General features: G+C 46.2%; 1 protein-coding gene across 2 annotated transcripts in view; it reads right to left on the bottom strand.

Annotated features, from left to right (window-relative positions):
• Positions 1 to 21,642, bottom strand: part of LOC144767918 (putative ATP-dependent RNA helicase DDX6) — a 189,064-nt gene that overhangs the window by 84,736 nt on the left and 82,686 nt on the right. For both annotated transcript variants that reach the window (XM_078651257.1, XM_078651256.1), the window contains exons 6-9: positions 18,426 to 18,575; positions 15,927 to 16,021; positions 10,363 to 10,485; positions 7,328 to 7,456 (exon numbers count right to left, since the gene is read on the bottom strand). In XM_078651257.1, the coding sequence (XP_078507383.1) occupies positions 7,328 to 7,456; positions 10,363 to 10,485; positions 15,927 to 16,021; positions 18,426 to 18,575 (497 nt within the window). The remainder of the gene's footprint in view (positions 1 to 7,327; positions 7,457 to 10,362; positions 10,486 to 15,926; positions 16,022 to 18,425; positions 18,576 to 21,642) is intronic.

A 21,642-nucleotide genomic window follows, 5' to 3' on the forward strand; every position in this document is an offset into this window, starting at 1 on the left:
CGCCCTCTTTATTTGTTTCTGAGAGGAGATCCAGGATCCACATCTATTTTTAACCTTACCATTCGGGCCCCCGAATAAACAGTGGTTCTGGGTATCGTTTGGTAATTTTAATTCACCTACTCACTTACCTTCCTTGGCCCACACACCCACATGCTCCACTAAAGATTGCCGATCTACACTCCACGAATGTTCCGTGAGCCGGCCCTTTGTGTTGTCTCTCGAGGTCCCTTCGCGATCCCTGGTCTGTCGACTGGTGGGTCCCTGAGAAGGCAACTTTAACTTTCCTTGGGCTTCCCTGGTTGCTCCAGAAGTGCCCTGACTCCATCGCTTGGTGAGTCCACTGGACCTTGCTGGTCCACACCAAAGCATCTTTTCTCATCCTGTATGGGTTGCTGTTGCCAAGGCTTGTTGTGTTCAATCCGAGCAGCGACGCCGCAGCACTCTACATCCTTCATGGGACAGCTCGAATCCAGCTCCTGGTCGTCGTCGATGCCTCCTGGTCCTTGTGGCTGCAGAGTTGAGCTTCACCTGTTCGTACCTGAAGCATCCGACATCGGTGGGCATTCGTCTGTCCTGCCCCAGGTCACTGGCTAGTGACCCAGACTCTGTACCCTCTGCTTTCAGGTTCTTCACATCCTCGATCCAGGCTTGGACCACACAGAACAATTTCCTTCTTCACAGCAGCAGCACTTTGCAGCAGGACGCCATTGAAAACAATGACGATTCCTAACACCATTTGATACCTATGCACCCAGCTTCCCTGAGTGAGGTAACTCGAGTACTCTGGTGCTCCCATGGGTGTTGTCCCTCGAACCATAGTACCCCTTAAGTCTAAAGGGGTTTGCTCAGAGTCCTCTCCTATGTGTCCTTAAACTTTAAAATTCCAACCGCGACTTCCCCATAGAAGCTAAAGGCGTCTCGCGGCTGTGTTCTCACTCTGCAAGCGTCCCCGTGGGTCCCCTGTGTCACTACCTTGGGTGGTTCCTTGGGGTCCCAGCGATTCTACATGTTCTAGGCACTTTGTCTAGTCAAGTTGTGCTTCTTATACCACGTTCTTAATATATGGTTTGGTCTCCGCGTGGGGTCCATTGTATATTGCGCGTTCAACTTAAGTTCTATTGTGTTTATATTGTGTACCTTGCTCTGTAATATCATAAAGAGATTACTAGAGTGTTTAATAATAAATACATATGTTTTATATACCATGTGTGGTTCTTCTTTCATTTGGTCATTCAAGAGGTTATAATCTGGTAAACCAAGCTGCTTTACACTCCTTCAAGACTTAGCCTGAAGGCTGCTCTCCACAGCTCCCTCTAGGATCGCTTTCAATAAAGGTTGTTTGAAACCTATCATCTATAAGGGTCGTTTGGACTGGTGCAAGGTGCCCACTATAACTAGTGGACAGCATATACCAGGCCACCTTCTCACAAACCAGTACTAGATATAAGTTCCATGTGGGTGCTGGTACCGTTTTTGGAGGTGCTATTCTTTTTGCTTCTTCTAGGAACCTTTTGGCTACGTAAGAAATGAAAAACGGTTTCCAGTTTCTCCTCTTGTATAGGCTACAACTGCTGCAAAGCGTACCCTTAATGATGTGTAGCTTAGATTACTTTGTAGTAAGTGTGTCCGGTATTTTAGAACTGTCCTTTCCCTCATGATCTTCTTTGAGAGCTTTTCTTTAAGGAATATCTCATCCACTTTGCTGTGTAACCTTTTCTTGTTGTTGGTTTTCTTGCTTCTCTTAGTACTGCCATTGAATTTGCACACCTCAAACTGCCAGAAAGTACAAAGTCCTCAGGAGCCATGCTGCTAGGCTTGAGCTCTCGGGCTCTGGGTAAAGTACCCTTCCGTTTTGCATTGTTAATAGGTCCTTTGGAAGTCGGTGCACTGTTCCCTGTGTTATCTCCATCATCTCTGAGAACCACGTCTGTCTTGCCCTCTGTGGTGCAATGAGAATCATTGTCATGTGGCTGATCTTGCATTTGTTGATCACTTTGTGGAGAAGTGGTATCGGGGGGAAAAGCGTAAGCAAATATCCCTGACCAGTCTATCCATAGTGCAGTCCCTAGGGACGGCTTGCAAGATTGCCTGGATGCGAAGCGTTGGCATTTTGCATTGTGGGGAGTTGCAAATAGGTCTATTTGCGGAGTCCCTCATTTCCTGAATAATTTGTGTAGTTCTGATTGATTCAGTTCCCATTCATGGGATGCGGACATCGGTCTGCTCAGTCTGTCTGCCTCTACATTGTCCTTTCCTGGCAAGTGTACTGCAGTTAGGTCTATACTCTTTGGGATTGCCCATTTCCATAGTTGTTGAGCAAGCGTTACGTGCTAAAGACTGTGCTCCTCCTTGCGGTTTATGTAAAACATGGTGGTTGTGTTTTCTATTTGTATTAGCACCTTCTTTCCGTAAAGCTCTTTCTGAAAGGCTTTTAAGGCTAGAAATACAGTTTTTAGCTCCAGGAAATTGATGTATTTACCACATCCTCCTGTGTCCACAATCCTCGTACTTTGAAGCATCTGTGGTTCTGGTTACGGTTGGAGTTGGTTGTGTGACACGTTTTCCCTGTGCCATCTTTGTTTTGGTCCATCATGCCATCTCCTGATGAACTGTTTGCGTGACAGCCACTAGATCCTCCCACCTCCCCGTTGCTTGTGACCATTGCTCGTGAAGCCATTCCTGGAACTGCTTCATGTGCAAGCGAATGTTGGGGATTGAATGACCGCATGAAGCCATCATTCCTAGAATCTCCCCCACGGTCAGAGCTTGCCCCTTGCGGTACAGATGTCTCTCCTGCAACAGTGCCAGTGTTCTCTTTTCGCTTGGGAACACTTTCCCGACTATAGTGCTGATTTGTGCTCCTAAGAACACCTTCTTTTGTTCTGGCGACGACTTGTCCCACTGTATTGAAAACCCGAGTTGAACTAGTGACTCGATCACCTGTTGGGTATGCTGTTTACAGAGACTGTATGTGCTTGCTCTTATTAACAAGTCGTCCAGGTACGGGTATACATGAATCCCCTGCCTTCTTAGATGAGCGGCTACTGCAGCAAGGCACTTTGGGAAGACTCTTGGTGCGGATTTTAGGCCGAATGCTAGCACTTTGAATTGGTAGGGTGTTTTGTGGACCACAAACCTTAATAGATTTTTGTGTTTTCTGTTCATTGGAATGTGCATGTATGCATCCTTTGCGTTAAGTCTATGGTTGCCATGTAGTCTCCTTTTTGCAGCTGAGCTATCGCCACTTGCAACGTTGTCATTTCGAATCTTAGCTTCTTTATGAATTTGTTGAGAAACCTTAGGTCTAGTATTGGACGCTGTGTTCTGTCTACTTTTGGAATTAGGAAGTACGTTAAGTAGATGCCGTAGTTCCGTTATCTTTGCAGCACCCGATCTATGGACTCTTTGGATTGAAGTTCTTGCAACTCCTGGAGTAATTGTGATAATTCTTTTTCCGACTTTTTTTTTTTTGTCTAGAGGTTGCTTTGTCAGTTCTATGCAGTTACCGTACTGAAAATGTTAAATATCCATTTGTCTGTCGTGAGGACTCTCCATTGGTGGAGGAAGTATGTTAACCTGCCTCCTACTGGTGTAGTATGTTGCAGGAACTGTTTTGTTTAAAGGATGAAATCTTTTCTCTGATAGTGTCTTTGGGAGCCCACTCGGGCGAATGTCCCACTTTTGCAATGCAGTCCCTTTGCTGACGTCTGCGGTCCTCCTCGTTGTGTTTGCCCTCTTCCCCGAGGGCGCCCTCGAAAGGATGGTTTCCCTGTTGGAATTGGTAATTCTGCTGCGGCCCTTGTTGCTGGCCCTGGCTTACCCCTTGGTAGGTTTGCTGGTTTGTTTGGTGCGAGGTTGTGGGTTGATGGTTACCCCTGCCTGCTGGTCTCCTGGAGGGCGTGCCTCTCCTGCTTCTGAGTTGTAGTGCACCCATAGACCTTGCTGTTTCATTGTCTTTTTTCAGTTGGTTCAGCTTTTCATCTACAACGCTACCAAACAGCTGTTCCCCATTGAAGGGTGAGTTTAGGATGTTATTCTGCAATTCTGGCTTGAAACTGGATATTCTCAGCCATGCACGTCTTCTCCCGATAATGCTGATCATCATCTGTCTGCTAGACGCGTCTGCATCGTCTAGGGCAGATTTTAAACATGTGTTTGTTATGTTCTATCTCTCTTCCTCCAAGTGATTTGCCCTTCTTTGGAACTGTTCAGGCAGGTGCTTTACTAGTTCTCCTACATCTTCCCAATGCGGATATGCGTGCCTGTTTATCAATGCATTTGAGTTTGCAATGTGCCACTGAATTGCTGCACTCCCCTCGACCTTTCTCCCCAGAAGGTCCTTTCTTTTGCTCTCCTTGTCTGGCGGTGGTCCAACATTGGCCCTTTTCCTGGCTGTAGATGTAATGGTTGAGTCCGCTGGCACAGACCGTTTGATGTACAGTGGGTGCTTTGAAGAAGGTTTATATTTCTTCTCCCCTCTTGGTGTGACTGCCTCACAAGTGGCAGGCTCTTTAAATGCCTCTTTCCCTTGATCCAGTACACCTGGTAGCATGGGTAGAAACTGGCTCCTTGATTGTGTAGGCGGTAAAGTTTCTAGTAGAAAGCATGTTTGTGGCTTTTCCTCTTCATGTTGCACTCCATACGACTATGCTGCACTTTTTATGACTTGGTTGTACATCCCAATGTCATCTGGTGGTAAAGGACACAAAGGATATGCGTCTACCGCCTCTTCTGGTGATTCAGCGCGGAGATCCTGCCATTATAGGTCTCGAGTCTCCGAGGACCCTGAGCACACATACGTTAGTGCCTCATCTCCTTCACCCTTGAAGAATTCCTCTTCTTCTTCACTGAGCAGTTCGGGAGTCGGTGGCGGCTTAGATTCCTCGACCGATTTCTCTGCTTCAGTCTATGTTTTCGGCGCGATCTTTAATTGCTTCAAGCAGTCGTTGAATTCCTTTTTGCGTTGCAAAATATTCGCCAGACCCTCATCCTTTCTCTTCGAGCTGGACGCCGCCGACACTGTCGTAGAAGGCTGTTTCGACCTTGTTTCAACGTAGAGGCGTCTTTTTTGTGTGTCTTTTGACGTCTTTTATTTTTCGTGAGTTTTCACTGTCACAGAGTCCTTGTCTAAGGATCCGATGGATTGTTTCTCTTCGGAGGCGGGTGCGGTCGTTGACTGTTTAAACGGCAAGGCTCCTTTCAAGGTCTTTGACACATTTTTTTGTGTCTCATCCGGTCTTTAAGGTAGACGGCTCTTTTACATCCTTTGAAGTCTTCTTCTCGACCGCTACGACTGAGACGTCTGTGTCCTCGTTGACTTCAGGGCCTTGGGCGATGTTGTCCTCCTCTTCGCTGGAAAGGCCCAGATCTCGAAGCGACAGTTCTGGCCCCTGGCCCTGCATATTGTAGTTGGCCCTTCTGTCTCGCTCTTACCCTCAAGGTTTTTGGGGTGATGGCTGAGCATGCTTTGCAACCTTCACTTCAGTGATCCAGCGGCAGGCACATGTTGCAGACTAGATGCTGATCATTTGGAGCGTACTTATGATGACAATTCTTTCAGAATTTGAAAGGTGTCTTGTCCATTACTGCGCACCGGGAGCCCCCTGCATGCGAATTCTCAGTGTCGAAGTTCCATACTTTCCCCTTTTCGGCACACTACAGCTCGTTGGATAGTAGTCAGGTACGCCGAAACGCCATGTATCGTTGTTTTGTACGTTTCACCTATTTTCACCAATTCTTCTCCTCAAATCTATGGAGCTCCTTCTGTATCGATCCAGACGCAACAGCAGAAAAAAGAATCTGAAGATGGCGACCAAAGGTAAGAGCTTCTGGAGAAAGCACGTCGATGTCACAGGACCATACCAAATGGTGGTATGTCGATGCCCACCAACAAAAAAAAGAAGAAGAAATACCACAATTCTGGACACAAGCACTAGATGGTGGAATCATGGACAGCACGTGAATCCAGAAAAGATTCACGCAGCAAAAATATATATACATACACACAAACACACTGGGAAAAAAAGAAAGGTTAAAGAGACATTATAGTTAGGTGAAAACTACAGTTAAAATGAACAAAACTACTGAAATTCACCAGATAGTTATCCAAGTTAACTATAGCTTGTGCCCCACCATGCAGAGTCTTGTCAGTGTTATTTCAGATGTTGCCGTCATATTACCAATGTCACAGATCATGTCATGAGTGATATAATAAGTGGGGTCATAAGTAGTGCGTGGCGAGGGAGCATGTTATTGTTACTTTAGGGTTCCTGTCACTCGTTTATTATTCTTTACTTTGTTTTAACAGATACATTGTTTGGGCTGTCCTGAGGCTTAACTGGGAAACCCACATTTCAAATTATGTTTGGATGCTATGGGGTGGAGCCCCAGAGCCCCCACAGCCTCGGCCAGCACCCATCGTGGGGCACAGCGCACCCATAGCTCAACTTTTGTTGGGGGCTTTGGGGGAAGCCTCAGAGCCCCCACTAACTCCTCAAGCAACAGCTGGCCGTGTGTTGTATTTTTGCAGGGTGCCACGGTGCACACCTGGGTCACCCACCTTCCTGACATTGTTGAGGGCCACAGGGCAGCAAGGCTCCAGCGGCAGCATTTTATAACGGCCTCGGCTCAGAAGATAGAGCCCCATGCCTGCTCCCCTTGAAAATCACTTCCACCGCCCCCCAGACGCTGGCTGGCACCTTACCCCTTATATCTCTTTTTTTAAAACCTTTTTTCAAGGACTCTGAGCCAAGTCACTCGTCCTAACATGGCTGCCGCCACGTCATTGTTGTCAAGCCGATATGCGATCTGTTCGCTCCACGGATCCTCCACAGCATGAAATATAGAACGTTCTTGAGCCTTAATTGCTCAAAAACTACTGAACAGATTTACACCAAACCACAGAAAGCGCTTTCTGGACCAAGAGCTAGCACTCAGCCACATTTGGAGTAAATCCGTTAAGACGTTTTTGGGTTACAATTGGAAAAATAAGTGGAGGGAAAACATTTTGGGACCCCCCACAACCCCTTCCTCCCTTTTACGCCCCCCGAGCAACCGATTTGGCCAGATACTTTCCTGGGAGCAACTGAGGTGGAGGAGACTTTCTGTGGAAAGTTTTTGTGATGATTAGTAAAATAGCACCAAAGTTACAAGGAAACAAAGTAATGCTTCCTCTATGGAAACACGATCAAATTATAACTACCCAGTGGCAACTGCTTGGTAATATATTACATTTTTTTAAAAGATGAGAATAAAATGTTTGGGGTCAGAGAAAGACTAAGATGTAAAGTGCACCCTCCTTCAGGAAGGAGGGAAGCACTTTTCTTACCCGGGAGAAGAGTGTGTTAAGGCAATGCACTTTCTGCCGCTCGTTCACGTAGGCGTAGTACTGGGTTATTCCTTTCAAGGTGAGCTCGTCCATCAGGTTGATCTCGTATGGTTTCTGCAAATATCTCGACTAAGCCAAAAGAAGAAAAAAACTTAACAGATATTTGAGAGAGGATCCATGCAGAAATCAACATAGATAGTTCATCATAGGCAGAACTTTCACTGGTTACTTCAGACCTTTCCACGTTATGCCTTTAACTACCACAAGGTGGTGCTCAGTCCCTACCACAACCTTAACAAAATAACCACCAACTTAGAAGGAAGCACTGAAAGACCATGTGTGACTCTTGTGAGTGTGCCCACACAGCCGTGAACAGTTACAGATCTATGCAGACCTTATCTTAGTTACTTGCCAAGCGCATGATGCCACATTAAACACAGGTGCCAGAAGGTGAAGAAAGTAGAGCAGGTGAGGAAAGGAGAAAGAGCTTTAAACACAAAGGTGCCAGAAGGGGAAGAAGGTAGAGCAGGAGAGGAAAGGAGAAGGAGCTTTAAACACAAAGGTGCCAGAAGGGGAAGAAAGGAGAGCAGGAGAGGAAAGGAGAAGGAGCTTTAAACACAAAGGTGCCAGAAGGGGTAGAAAGTAGAGCAGGAGAGAAAAGGAGAAAGAGCTTTAAACACAAAGGTGCCCGAAGGGGAAGAAGGTAGAGTAGGAGAGGAAAGGAGAAGGAGCTTTAAACACAAAGGTGCCAGAAGGGGAAGAACGTAGAGCAGGAGAGGAAAGGAGAAGGAGCTTTAAACACAAAGGTGCCAGAAGGGGAAGAAAGTAGAGCAGGAGAGAAAAGGAGAAAGAGCTTTAAACACACAGGTGCCAGAAGGGGAAGAACGTAGAGCAGGAGAGGAAAGGAGAAGGAGCTTTAAACACAAAGGTGCCCGAAGGGGAAGAACGTAGAGCAGGAGAGGAAAGGAGAAAGAGCTTTAAACACACAGGTGCCAGAAGGGGAAGAAAGTAGAGCAGGAGAGAAAAGGAGAAAGAGCTTTAAACACAAAGGTGCCAGAAGGGGAAGAAAGTAGAGCAGGAGAGAAAAGGAGAAAGAGCTTTAAACACAAAGGTGCCAGAAGGGGTAGAAAGTAGAGCAGGAGAGAAAAGGAGAAAGAGCTTTAAACACAAAGGTGCCCGAAGGGGAAGAAGGTAGAGTAGGAGAGGAAAGGAGAAGGAGCTTTAAACACAAAGGTGCCAGAAGGGGAAGAAAGTAGAGCAGGAGAGGAAAGGCGAGGACACCTGTTGTCTGCAGGTTATCAGATCCCCAAAATGGAGTGGCTGTGGGTGGCCAAACATAAGCAAGGGATAAGCAGGGCAGGATAGTAGGGAGCGAGGGGTGGGGGGTGGGGGGTGGGGGAGGAGGCAGCCAGGGGTTCAGAAATTAAGGGAAAGGAATCAAATGCAGGTACTTGAAGCTCACATACAAAACATTTAGGTGACCTCAACCAGATCAATTCAGAGGCACCAAAAGAGGGTAGTCTTAAGTGTGACTCTCGAATCACTGAGTGGCCATTCGGATTTAACTGAGGCAAACAAAGACAACTTCCAGAATGGACTATTATATTAAATGAAAACCCAGTCAAAATCATGGGGGTTGACGGAGGAGGAGCCGCTAGCAATAGGCAGACACTTAGGATTGTAATCAGGCTGCAAACAAATCACTTGTCATGGCAACAAGATGGAAAATGCAAATATCTAATACACCTATTTAGTTTCTTTTATTGAAATGAAGGAATAAGGTCTGATGGATCTGAACTGCAGAAGGGATGAGACATGCCAGATGTGGACCGCAGGACTGGAGAAGGGATGAGGACTGAGTGTCTGTGATTCAAGAACGTAAGCATGCTACTTGGGAACAGCGATATGGGTCACATAGGTGTCTCCAGCCCTGCATTTAAGAGGTCTGTATAAACTGAACTGCACCACTGGGGTCATTAGTGTAAACAGAGTGGATTAGCAAATCAAAAGTTAAAGTCTTGCAATGTTCATATCTTCCTTCTCAGCAACTCACAAAGCCAGCAGTTCATCAAACCAGCCACCTGTCTCCTTTTACATAATGTACAAACCAAACTTTAAAAAAAGGAACAGGCATCAAAATTCATAATAGGTCCATTTGGAGCTTTTTATAGAAAGAGAAAACCAAGAGAAAGCCCTTAAGAAGCAAAAGCAGATTTTAGAGACCTACCCCTACAGGTTGGATCAGTTCTCAAACGCTCACTACAGCAGCAAAATACACACTTGTTCTTTGCTTGGTCTGAACCAACTTGGCTAATCGATCGGCGGATGGACTGCTTTGTTTATGTGACCAGAGGCAAAGAAGGACCAGCTGTTCGGTTTCTTTGTATGGCCAACTATTCGCCCAAGAGGGTATCCAGGCATTTAACCATAGCCGGCAATACATTTTCTCCAGTAGAAAAGGCCTGAATCCCAGATTCAAGTCAAAGTTAAAGCTGTCCAGAAAGTAGACTTCCAAATAAGGAATTTAGGGGCAACTTTGTTAGGAGTGCATTAAGGATCAAGGAAGAGCCAATGTTTAAAAATGACCACACAGGAACACCTCAATTAAAATAAAAAAAATGGATTAGTAACAAATATTGGAGCAATGACCTTTTCAGATGTAGCAGAAGGAAAACAAATTCTGTGGATTCTATCCTTTCTGTTCTGAAAACATCTCATACAAACCCTATTGGACTTGGACATCCGGTCGAGGCCCTGTAGTATTCGGCTGTAGCCTGCGGAGCCAGCCCCCTCTGGGCGGCAGCCTTTATTGGGGCCAGTCTGCTCACTGAATACAGTCAGTGTGGGAGAAAGCATCATGTCCTTACCGTCTAATACTGCTGGATCACCGTGGGCACAGCCTTCCAGCAGCCACAGCTTATAAGGGCCCCGCTGGTAAGGTGTGCCTTCCTTCGAGTGGAACGGAGGAAGCCAGAGTACACAGACACAAACCTGCTGAGTATCAGGAGATTGAAAGGGGACGGTGCGATACTTACCATGAATTTCTGTACACTGATGGGGAAGGTAGCGGAGTAAAGCAGGATCTGACGGTTTGAAGGTAAGTACGTGAGAATTTCCTCTAGAATCACCACAAAATCTTGAGATAAGAGCTTGTCAGCCTGAAAACAAAAAGCACAGTTAGTTTATTAGAATGCCAAGGTGTGTACAGTAAATCATTTTGAAATCATTATACATAGTGTACACAGACCAGGTCACTCATGAGAGCAATTCAATGAGAGGGAGAGTGGAACTCTAAGAGAAAGGAAGGGGGACGCTGAAAGTCAGAGGAAGGATGTACTATTTAACCACAACGATTTCACTTACCGGTTTACATGAAATGTCCCAAAGTAATATCTAGGTATTCAACTCTGAGCAAGAAAAGTCATCTAAACAGTTACGTACCTGCTATTTTACTGAAAAGCCCATTCAAGTCTATGAACTGTATTTACAAAGTATTGCATTTCTCTGCAACCGTACTGCAAGTCAAAATAAAGTGCATATATAACTACGACTCAAACTGTTTACAAAACTGCATTACTACTGTAAAGTATTGATTGCTTACCTGTGCCAGGCTTGCTTGGTTCAAGCAAATAAAATTACAAAAAGAATATATTTATACAAAAACAATTGGTCTGAAGTTCGGTCTTTAAGTGTGTGAATTCATTTGCTGCCGAGTGTGTACATCAAATGCTTAACACTGTCCTCTGATACTGCCTTACTGCTCAACCACACTACCTCAAATAGAGTGAGGTGCTATCCATCTTTACCTCTGCCTACTAGACTCTGTGCACACTATACAGCTTCCTACAAATGCATCTTTTGTTTCGGTCTCCTGTTTGGAGGTTGTTTTGTTAGCTCTATGCAGTATCCATACTGTATTATGTTTAAAATCCATCTGTCTGATGTTACGTCCTTCCATGTTTGATGGAAATACTTTAGTCTGCCTCCTACTGGTGTGGCATGCTGGAGGAACTGTAAACGGATAGGTTTTTGTTCTTGCATAGGTTGTCTTTTTGTGTGCACACACATTGTGGTCGTTTGTGAGTGTACCTTCTTTGTAATGCAGCCAGTAGTGGTCTGTTGTCCGCCTCTTCGTGGCTGTCCTCTGCCACGGGGACGCCCTCAAAAGGATTGCCTTCCTTGCCGATATTGCCAGTTCTGCTTCTGTCCCTGGCTTGCTCCTTGGTATGTTTGCTGCAACGTTTGATGCGAGGTGGCAGGTTGGTGTGTACCTCTACCTGTTGGTCACCTTGAGGGGGTGCCTCTAAGCATGCCTTTGAATTGTAGAGCGGCCATGGACCTATCTGGCTCTTATCCGTCTTTAATTGATTGAGTTTATCATCAACTCCACTCCCAAGCAGTTGTTCACCGTTGACTGGTGAGTGAATGATATTACTTTGCACTTCGGGCTTGAAGCCTGAGATTCTCAGCCATGCATGCCTCCTTTCTGATACCAATCATCATTGGTCTGCTTGATGCTTCTGCAGCATCCAGGGCGGATTTCAAGCATGTATTAGTGATGGGTTTACCCTCTTCCACCAGGTGGCTAGCTCTCCTTTGGAAATGCTCAGGTAGGTTTTTTAATAATCAATCATAACATTTGTATAGCGCACTACTCACCCGGAAGGGTCTCAAGGCGCTTGGGGGAAGGGGTCCGCTATTGCTCGAACAGCCAGGTCTTGAGTTGTTTCCTGAAGGCGAGATGATCCTGGGTCAGCCGGAGGTGGATGGGGAGGTAGTTCCATGTCTTGGCCGCCAGGTAGGAGAAGGATCTACCTCCAGCGGTGGCTCTTCGGATGCGTGGTACGGCTGCTAGGGCGAGGCTTGTAGATCGTAGCTGGCGGGTGGGCGTGTAGAAGGTCAGGCGGTCGTTGAGGTACTTGGGGCCCAGGTTGTGGAGAGACTTGTGTGCGTGGGTGAGAAGCCTGAACAGGATCCTCTTGCTGACGGGTAGCCAGTGCAGGTCCCTCAGGTGGCCGGAGATGTGGCTGCGTCGGGGGATGTCCAGGATGAGTCGGGCGGAGGCGTTCTGGATGCGTTGGAGTCTTTTCTGTAGCTTGGCTGTGGTTCCGGCGTAAAGGGTGTTCCCGTAGTCCAGCCGGCTGGTGACGAGGGCCTGGGTGACCGTCTTCCTGGTTTCGGTCGGGATCCATCAGAAGATCTTGCGGAGCATGCGTAGGGTGTTGAAGCATGATGAGGAGACGGCGTTGACTTGTCTGGTCATCGAGAGGGAGGAGTCCAGGATGAAGCCCAGGTTGCGTGCGTGGTCGGTTGGCTTGGGTGCGGTGCCCAGGGCTGGGGGCCACCAGGAGTCGTCCCAGGCGGAGGGCGATGGTCCCAGGATGAGGACTTCCGTCTTGTCTGAGTTCAGTTTCAGGCGGCTGTTCTTCATCCACTCGGTGACATCTTTCATCCCTTCGTGTAGGCTCGTTCTGGCGGTGGCGGGGTCTCTCCTACCTCTCCTACCTCCTCCTAATGTTGATAAGCAGGTCTGTTCAACAATGCATTTGAATTTGCTATGTACCATTGGTTTGCTGCACTTCTTTCTACTTTCCTCCCTACAAGGTCCATCCTCTTGCTTCCTTTGTCGGGAGGTGGACCCACTGTTGCTGGTACATTTGCTCCTTTCCTTGCTGTGGAAGTAATAATAGAGTCAGCTGGTACAGCCCCTCTGATGTATATAGGGTCCTTAGAGAAGTGATTATATTTATTTTCTGCTCTTGATGTGATAGCCTTGCATGTTGCAGGCTCTTTGAATGCCTCTTTTCCCTGGTCCAATACACTTGGCAGCATTGAAAGGAATTGGTTTGTTTGTGTTGGCAACAAAGTCTCTAATAAAAAACTTGATTGTGTTTTTTCTTCCTCTAGCTGCACTCCATATGTTTTAACAGCTTTCTTAATCAACTGATTATACATGCCAATGTCATCTGGGGGTGATTGCCTCAAAGGATATGTTTCCAGCGCCGCCTCTGGTGATTCGTCGACGAGATCTTGCCATTGCAGGTCTGGAGTCTGAGATCGCCAATCCCGTATATGTTTGTTCGTCCTCTTCAACATCTTCTCGGAAGAATTCTTCTTCCTCCTTCTTCGAGAGGTTCAGGTGTTGTCGGAGGCATTCGTTTCTCCATAACTTTCTCTACTTCGGTTGTCATTTTCGGCGGTATCATGAATTGTTTCAAGATTTCGTCAAACTTCTTTTTATGTTGTAAAATATTTACCATCTCTGCTTCGAGTCTCTTCCTTTTTTTCCGCCGCCGAGACCTTCGGTTTTTCGCTTGGTGCTTGTTGACGTCGATCCGGCTGCCAAAGTTTGTCTGGACCTCTCCATTTTCAACGCTGAGTCGTCCTTTTCCAGATTGTCTTTTGATGTCTAACGGAGACCTTATCTTAGGATCCTACAGTGTGTTTTTGTTTGGATGCGTCTGCAGTCAAGAGCTTCGACGTCAAGGCTCCCTTTGTGGATCTAGTCAGATTTTCACGACTCTTCTAGTTTTTTCGAGGTCCACAACTCTTACCTCCTTGAAAGTCTTCTTCTCCACTTACATGATCGTAATGTCTCCGTCCTCGCCCCCTTCTGGTCCTTCGGCGACGTTGTCCCCCCCCCCCCCATCTCACTGAAGAGGCCCAGGTCTCGCAGCAAAGGTGGTGGTCCTTGGCCTTGCATGATGTAGTTGGTTCTTCACTGTCTTTCTCTCACCCTCAACATCTTTGGGGTGAAGTTGGAGCACACGTTACAGTCCTTGCTTCGGTGATCCAGTGGCAGGTAAAGGTTGCAGACTGAGTGCTGATCTTACTGAGCATACTTGTGGTGACAATTTTTGCAAAACTTGAACGGTGTCTTTTCATTACCCCGCACAGGGAGCCCCCTGCATGCACAGTCTCCGATCGCTGTCGAATATTTGTTTTTCACCTTTCGTTGAACTCCAGTTGTTGTGATTGAAAACTTGAGTCAAAAAGTTCTACCAAAGTTCTTCTGAAGTTTTTATTTTCGTTTATTCTTCTCTCCAATCTTGGGAGCTCCTTCTGTATCGATCTAGACCCAACGGTGGAAAATAAGAATCTGAAGATGGCGACCAAAGGCAGGAGCTTCCGAAGGAAGCACGTCGATGTCACAGGATGACCTCAAATGGCAGTATGTTGACGCCCGACCAAAAAAATGAATAATGAAATACTACAATTCCAAACTCAGCCACTACATGGCGCAATAATGCAGTGTGTGTGAATCCAGAAAAGATTCACGCTGCAAAACATCCTCTGTGAAGGCTTTTAAGATTCAGGACGGGTGCTGGTCAGAGGGGCCAGGGACAAGTATTTAGAGTAGATTTACACACTTCAGGAACACAATTATAAAAACAAAGGGGAGGCTTAGCCTTACTGATATATGCCTCAAAGTTCTGACACCCAGGTGTGACCCTGAAGCTGCCATTACGACCAGTGTTGTGGTTCCATCAATTCTGGTGGCACCCCTGGTGGGGCAGACTGTATTCTGGCAAACACAAGGAAGAGAGAGGTGGGCACTTGAAAGAACTCTAGACACAACACAAGTTTCTAAAGACACGGTGCATCTCGCTCGCATGATGTGCCCCTACTCCAGAACACTTCTGGTGGCAGACCATTTGAGACTTCCATGAACTCTGCAAATAGTGCCATAACAAGCTGAACTTTCAGGACCAAAGTGAAACTTTGCTGCGCATTGCCAGAGTAGGCAACACCTGTGGGGTTGCTTCCAATGCACACGAGAAAATGTTTGTTAACTTGGAGGGAGGGGGGAGGTGGGAGGACCAGGGGACACTGCCTAGAAATGCCCTAGAGCGCTCACCCTGAGAGACTTTATAGTGTATCATTTAGTCTGCTGTATTATACTTTGTGGGTGTAATAAAATCGTTTCTTATAAAAAGGGCTGGATTGGACAATCGGAATATTGGTGGCCACTATCTGTACACGGAGTGTTATGCCTTTGTTTACCTTAAATCTATCTTCCCCCAAGAAGCCTTGCATTGCTCAGGCCACCCTAGCACTCACAGTCAAGAGCCAAAGGGGTCGTACGTGACTCAGGGGTTTGGGATACTTAGTAGCTCAGGATCCTGGAATGCAGGCGTTAAAGTCCTCGACCCCCGCGGTGGGGCACAGTCTCGCCTGCCTGCCCCCTGGCCCTATAAAAGGGGTTGTGACATCTATCAAATGGTAAATAAGTGCTCTTCACATCTAATTGTACATGGAGAGGAGGCCCACTGAACTGGAGCTGCACCAGTGTGTGGCTTTGCAAAGGGCTACCCTCTTAAATGTGATCTCAGGCAGAGGCATGTCTGCCTTGGCCTGCGCAGAAACTCAAACAAAAAACGTGTACCCAGGATTCATAGAAACAGTATGGGAGGCGGGAACACAGACTGAGACAAGGGGTAAGAGAAAGATTTTAAAAAATGATGGGGAGACATAAGAGTTCACAGAGGAGAGTGCACTTTTTATAAGGGGGGCAGATGAAGTAAAGTAGGATTATTATGTGACATTAGTCAAACGAGATTGTGAGATTAGTAAGTAAATAAGATCAGAATAGCCTCACCTCATCCATAATTATCATTTGCGTATGGTTCACTTTTGCAACTCCTTTCTTGATGAGATCCAGCAATCGTCCAGGGGTGCCAACAATCACATGCACTGGAAAGAAAGGGATCAAGTGATTAAGTGAACACCGTTGTATGCGAAGTGAAAACAATACTGGAGGATGATCAACGCTACTCAACAGGTCCTACTGGTGAGTAACAGGCTGATGATAACCTTGTGGCCCAGGCCAAACTGCCTAGCACGTACTCAGTCCATAAATGGGTAATGACGTCAATCATGTTAAAGAGAGGTGCAGAACCTCACAAAGATCAGCCACCAGCAGGCCAAAGCACCATCAACCAAAGCTCAGCCGTCAGCAGGCCAAAGCACCATCAATCAAAGCTCTGCAACCAGCAGGCTAAAGCACCATCAACCAAAGCTCAGCCACCAGCAGGCCAAAGCACCATCAACCAAAGCTCAGCAGTCAGCAGGCCAAAGCACCATCAATCAAAGCTCAGCCGCAAGCAGGCCAAAGCACCATCAATCAAAGCTCAGCCGTCAGCAGGCCAAAGCACCATCAATCAAAGCTCTGCAACCAGCAGGACAAAGCACCATCAATCAAAGCTCAGCCGCAAGCAGGCCAAAGCACCATCAATCAAAGCTCAGCCGTCAGCAGGCCAAAGCACCATCAATCAAAGCTCTGCAACCAGCAGGACAAAGCACCATCAATCAAAGCTCTGCAACCAGCAGGCTAAAGCACCATCAACCAAAGCTCAGCCACCAGCAGGCCAAAGCACCATCAACCAAAGCTCAGCCGTCAGCAGGCCAAAGCACCATCAATCAAAGCTCAGCCGCAAGCAGGCCAAAGCACCATCAATCAAAGCTCAGCCGTCAGCAGGCCAAAGCACCATCAATCAAAGCTCTGCAACCAGCAGGACAAAGCACCATCAATCAAAGCTCAGCCGCAAGCAGGCCAAAGCACCATCAATCAAAGCTCAGCCGTCAGCAGGCCAAAGCACCATCAATCAAAGCTCTGCTGCCAGCAGGACAAAGCACCATCAATCAAAGATCTGCGACCAGGCCTCATCAGTTCAGCTTTCTATACTTGTTTTTAAGGGACAAGGGATTCCTTACACACCATCTAATCCCCACGCTGATCTGAGCCAAAGGATGTGCTTGTGTTTCTAAGACAGTTCACCAGCAGCGGCTTTCAATGCCATTGCATCATCATCGAGTGTGGCATTCTACACTCTTCCTCAAAATCAACTCCTATCTTATTGTGGGACGTGCATATGTGTTTCGGTGATAAAACCATTTTAGTTATAGAGCAGGCAGGAAATGCACGATTCTCAGCATGAATTAATACACAGGACAATTGTAACGTCCTGCAAAAATCTCATATCTAGAATACGGACTACCACATTATCCTGAAGGTAAGTTTCTAGGAAGGTATAGAATCTTATCCTTGCCATACACCTTAAAGATATAGGTATCATTACGGTACACATAAGGGAAGCGAATACGGACCATCGCGCGGTTTTAGAAGAGGATATTATGGGTGTAAAATTGACTGTTTTGAACAGATTATGTTCTGATGGAATACCCATAAGACTCTGCTTCATCCTACGCACAGTACACTTCAGTCGTGCTGCAAGTATACTTGCTTTTGTCAGGCACACTGGACGACTCGTTTTAGGGACAGTATTTATTATTACGTATCACAGTAAATGAGTGTCCTTGAGTCGCGAGGGGCTTCTCTGGAGCACATCATGACCCAGAGGCAGCTTCATCTTGGATTGCCTTGTGAACATTTAAAATCACTGGTCACAAACGGAAGAGCAGTTTGACGAGAGCTACTTCTTCCCACTGCAACGGGGACTTGTTTTAATGCAATAATCGAAGGAACATTCCCAGGAACTTCCCAGCTTTGCCCACCTACATATGGGATTTTCCATGTAGTCAACAGGTTGCTTCAACTCCCCGCCACCCCCCACCCCAGACTATTGATCCATTTTACATAACACATTGCACTACATTGAAAGATTTTTAATGTGTTCTGTTCGTTAGGCATCTTGCTGCAAAATCTAGTACACGTTGGAGAAATAAACATTTTTTTAAAGCTGGGACCTAGACTAGATAACAACCACCAGGCAGGTATGGCCTTTAGCTATGCAGGCGATAAAAACGTGGAAGGGTTAAACTACTATAATAAATAATGTAGAAGTAAAGAGGTCAAAAGAAACAACACTGGTTACTACTTTCTATTATGGAATCCTTTGACCACCTTTCAAGCTGCTGTTCTATGGGATGAGAAGCCTGAATCTCCACTACATTCAGACACAACCCTGCGTAACAGGAGGGGCATCCCGGGGTCATGGCCACCGAAAGGCGTTGCCTGCAGGATGACAACCCTTCTATCGGGAAACAACCCCCACGCCCCCATAAACATCTGAAACAAGGGTTATGGCAGTTCCTAGGAGGTGGAGATAATCTCTGGGTGTGATTTTAGCCATCTTACCCGTCTCGTCCAATCGAAGGATGTCATCTCGAAGGTTAGTGCCACCAGTGGATGCCATGACTTTGATCTCTCCGACCATGTGCTTGCTGAGCTGGATACAGATCTGACTCACCTGCAGAGCCAGCTCTCGAGTGGGCACCAGGACAAGAGCTGAAGAAAGACACCAGAGTTACGCTTGACATTATTCTTGACTTTATTCTGCTCATGTGAAGTGTTCAAAGAACAGGAAACGTCTGTTTCTTAACATAGGCAGTGAGGATTCATTGGTATTCGTTAGCCAATATTTATACAAATACTCGTAAAATAGCTGGTAAGAGGAACAATGACAAACAAATCACTGGTAGAAAACAACCTTTATCATATACCGTCAACCCAGAGACTTACAAAACATCAGCGTTATTGGCAACGCAGCAAACACAAAATATTCATATTCACTCCGCACTTTAAGACTGCCTTGACTAGGCGCGTTGTAATTAAGAGGACGTTCTATAGCTCGTACGTTACCCCTTGTTCATTCTCCATCATTTCAGAGATTGTGGTCACAAATGTTTGTGGAACTGGTTTTATTTCATCATATTCTTTCAACAAGACTACCACGACAATGACAGCCGGGCTGCTGTAAGGTTCTGCTCGCGGTACAATTTTGGTCAGGCTACAGTTACAACAATCTCAGACTAATAAGCTGTTGTATTTGCCCAAGAGCTTGATTTAACTCTTTAGTAATTTTTTAAGTGTTGTAAATAACCGGTATTACTACTATTCAGTTCACCTGTAAGGACCGTAACAAACATGGAAACATGGAAAGTAGACGGCATTCACCCTAGCGCTCCAGCTCACTGCAGACGTCAGTGGAGAGCAGTATCTCACACGGCCAGCCTGTTGGTACACATATGAAGCAAGCACTAGTGATTCCTTGGGCATTTGTAATGCTCTTCCATGGAGAAAGTTTAATTGCATATTTTGCTGAGGTTGGTAATGGATAGCTGGATGGATTGGTGAGGGGACAGTTTCTTCTGTGCCCTTTGAGAGAGAAGTAAAGAACGTCCCTCTATCAGAGGTTTGTGTTTTGTTGAGATTATATCATCTGGGCAGAGAGAATCTGCAGTCGTGCAAGGTCTCTTACAAAGGTCGTCAGGAAAGAGTTTACCCAATTACTTACAGTGAGAGTCGAAAGCTGGCCCTTGTGGATCATTGTTTGAACTTTTACTATACTCGTTTCTTACTGTTTTTGCTATTTGTTTTTGACAACAAGCTGCTTCTGCAACAATATTCTTGTACCTTGTCCGGTGGTATTTAAAGTTCAATGCTAGGGCGGGCGTGGGTTGAGATCATTCCGCAGGGGGGAAAAAGAAAACAGTTCCCAAGTAACCATCAATAGCAAGTTGCAACGAAAAAGCCAGCCCTTCAGATAAAAAACTGTTAAAGATCACCTGAATATTGGGTAAAGGTGTCAACAACGGGAAGTCGTTTCTTTGAAACTTCCAAAAGCAGACAAATCAAGACAATGAGCAGTGCGCTGAGCAAGGAAACAGGGACATATCAAAAATGTCTGAAAACTCAATGTATATTTGAGTGTCTGCCCCAACACTGCCCGCTGCTGCACAATGAACAGCCTGAACAAATACAGAATGCGGTCGTACTGGACCCAGTGCCATAGCAGCATGCCCTCACTGCACGCCCTTAATGTGTTGAGCTGTATTATGTCAGGAACTACACTCTACTGCCTTCGGGAGATGAGTCCCTCCTTTGACATGGTTAGCCGCCACCGTTTTGCCTGGTATCTGATGTGGTTTTGATTATAGTGAACAGGGCCCTTGCCAACCCGGTCCTCTGGGCCATGGCTTCCTCCCTAAATCGATTCCACAATTGGCCATTCAAGCCCCCTGTAAGTCCCTAGTAAACTGTACCCGGGAACCCAGGGCACTGCAACTGAAGAGGGTCCCCTAGCATGAATGGCCTGGTGCAGACAAAAAAGTACAAAGTCAACATGGCACATGCTTAATATACAGTTAAGTCACCCCTCTAGCCTTACAGCCCTAAAGCAGGGTGCCTATACCACAGGTGTGGACATATCTGCATGATAGATATCCTATAAATGGAGTGAGGAAATCGCACTCGAATTTAGAAGGTAGGTAAATCCAGGATTGATTCCTATGGTGGGTGGTGCCCTTGAGGTGAACCCCCTGTGCTGAGGGTGTGTAAATCTGAAGTAGCGCTAGATCCCTTGGGAGACACTACAGTTCACCTTGAATATTAGAACAAGATGAGTGCACGTCTTCGAAGTACAATTGTTCGCCTTCACTTGGACACAATCACTCGACTTTTCCTTCATTCTTTTTCGTTTTCACATCTTCCTTTTGTTACTTTTGATTCAGAATACTAACCACGGATCTGAAACCTCTGCCGAAAATTTGCCTGTTTCATGTACTAACCATTGATTCACAGATTACCTTTACTTTTATCACATCATGGTAATGCACATATGCATTGTTTGAAATTGGTTTACTAAAAACGTGTACAATACTTGGTTGCTTTCAGAAACAAGTCCCCTGATGAAGGGCAGACGCCCAAAATGCATTGGGCAGACATGAAGAAAATGTCTTAAACAACATTATGAAGAGAATAATGTGAAGAATAAAAAATGATTGACAAAGAATAAAGACAACCACTCTTGAAATAAACCAACTGACTTTTTATTGAAATAATACAAGGAATCTTGTCTCCGAGTGCTCCGAGGAGACGTTACTCCCAAGGGATCTAGCGCTACTTCAGACATATCTGCATGAGCAGATACGCCTCTACAATATTTAAGTCCATTCTTGGATTTTGTATTTCCCAAGGAAGCCAGAGTGTGTACATGGGCTGGAAACTCCACAACTCCAGTTCCCCAGCAACATTTGGTACCAAACTACTCCTCTCAAACCCACACTGATGCCAGTCTGGGCTTTATTGAACCATGTACTCAGATGGCACCTCAGAGGTACCCCTGAAAACCTACCGCTGGTGATGAGGACTTGGTGCTGACCTGGGACACCCTTTAACTTGACCTTAAACCTAGGAGCTTGGCTCCCAAGACAGTTTTGCCTGCCTATGAACAGTCACCAACCAAGGTGCCACCGAGCCCCATTGGCTAACTTTGGCACCCCGACGTCTAGTGCTGCTGCCCCTGGAGTGCCAACCTGAACCTTGGTTCTACCCCCCCCCCCCTCCCCCAAAC

Source organism: Lissotriton helveticus, chromosome 7 (genome assembly GCF_964261635.1).
Source record: "Lissotriton helveticus chromosome 7, aLisHel1.1, whole genome shotgun sequence".
Taxonomy (NCBI): domain Eukaryota; kingdom Metazoa; phylum Chordata; class Amphibia; order Caudata; family Salamandridae; genus Lissotriton; species Lissotriton helveticus.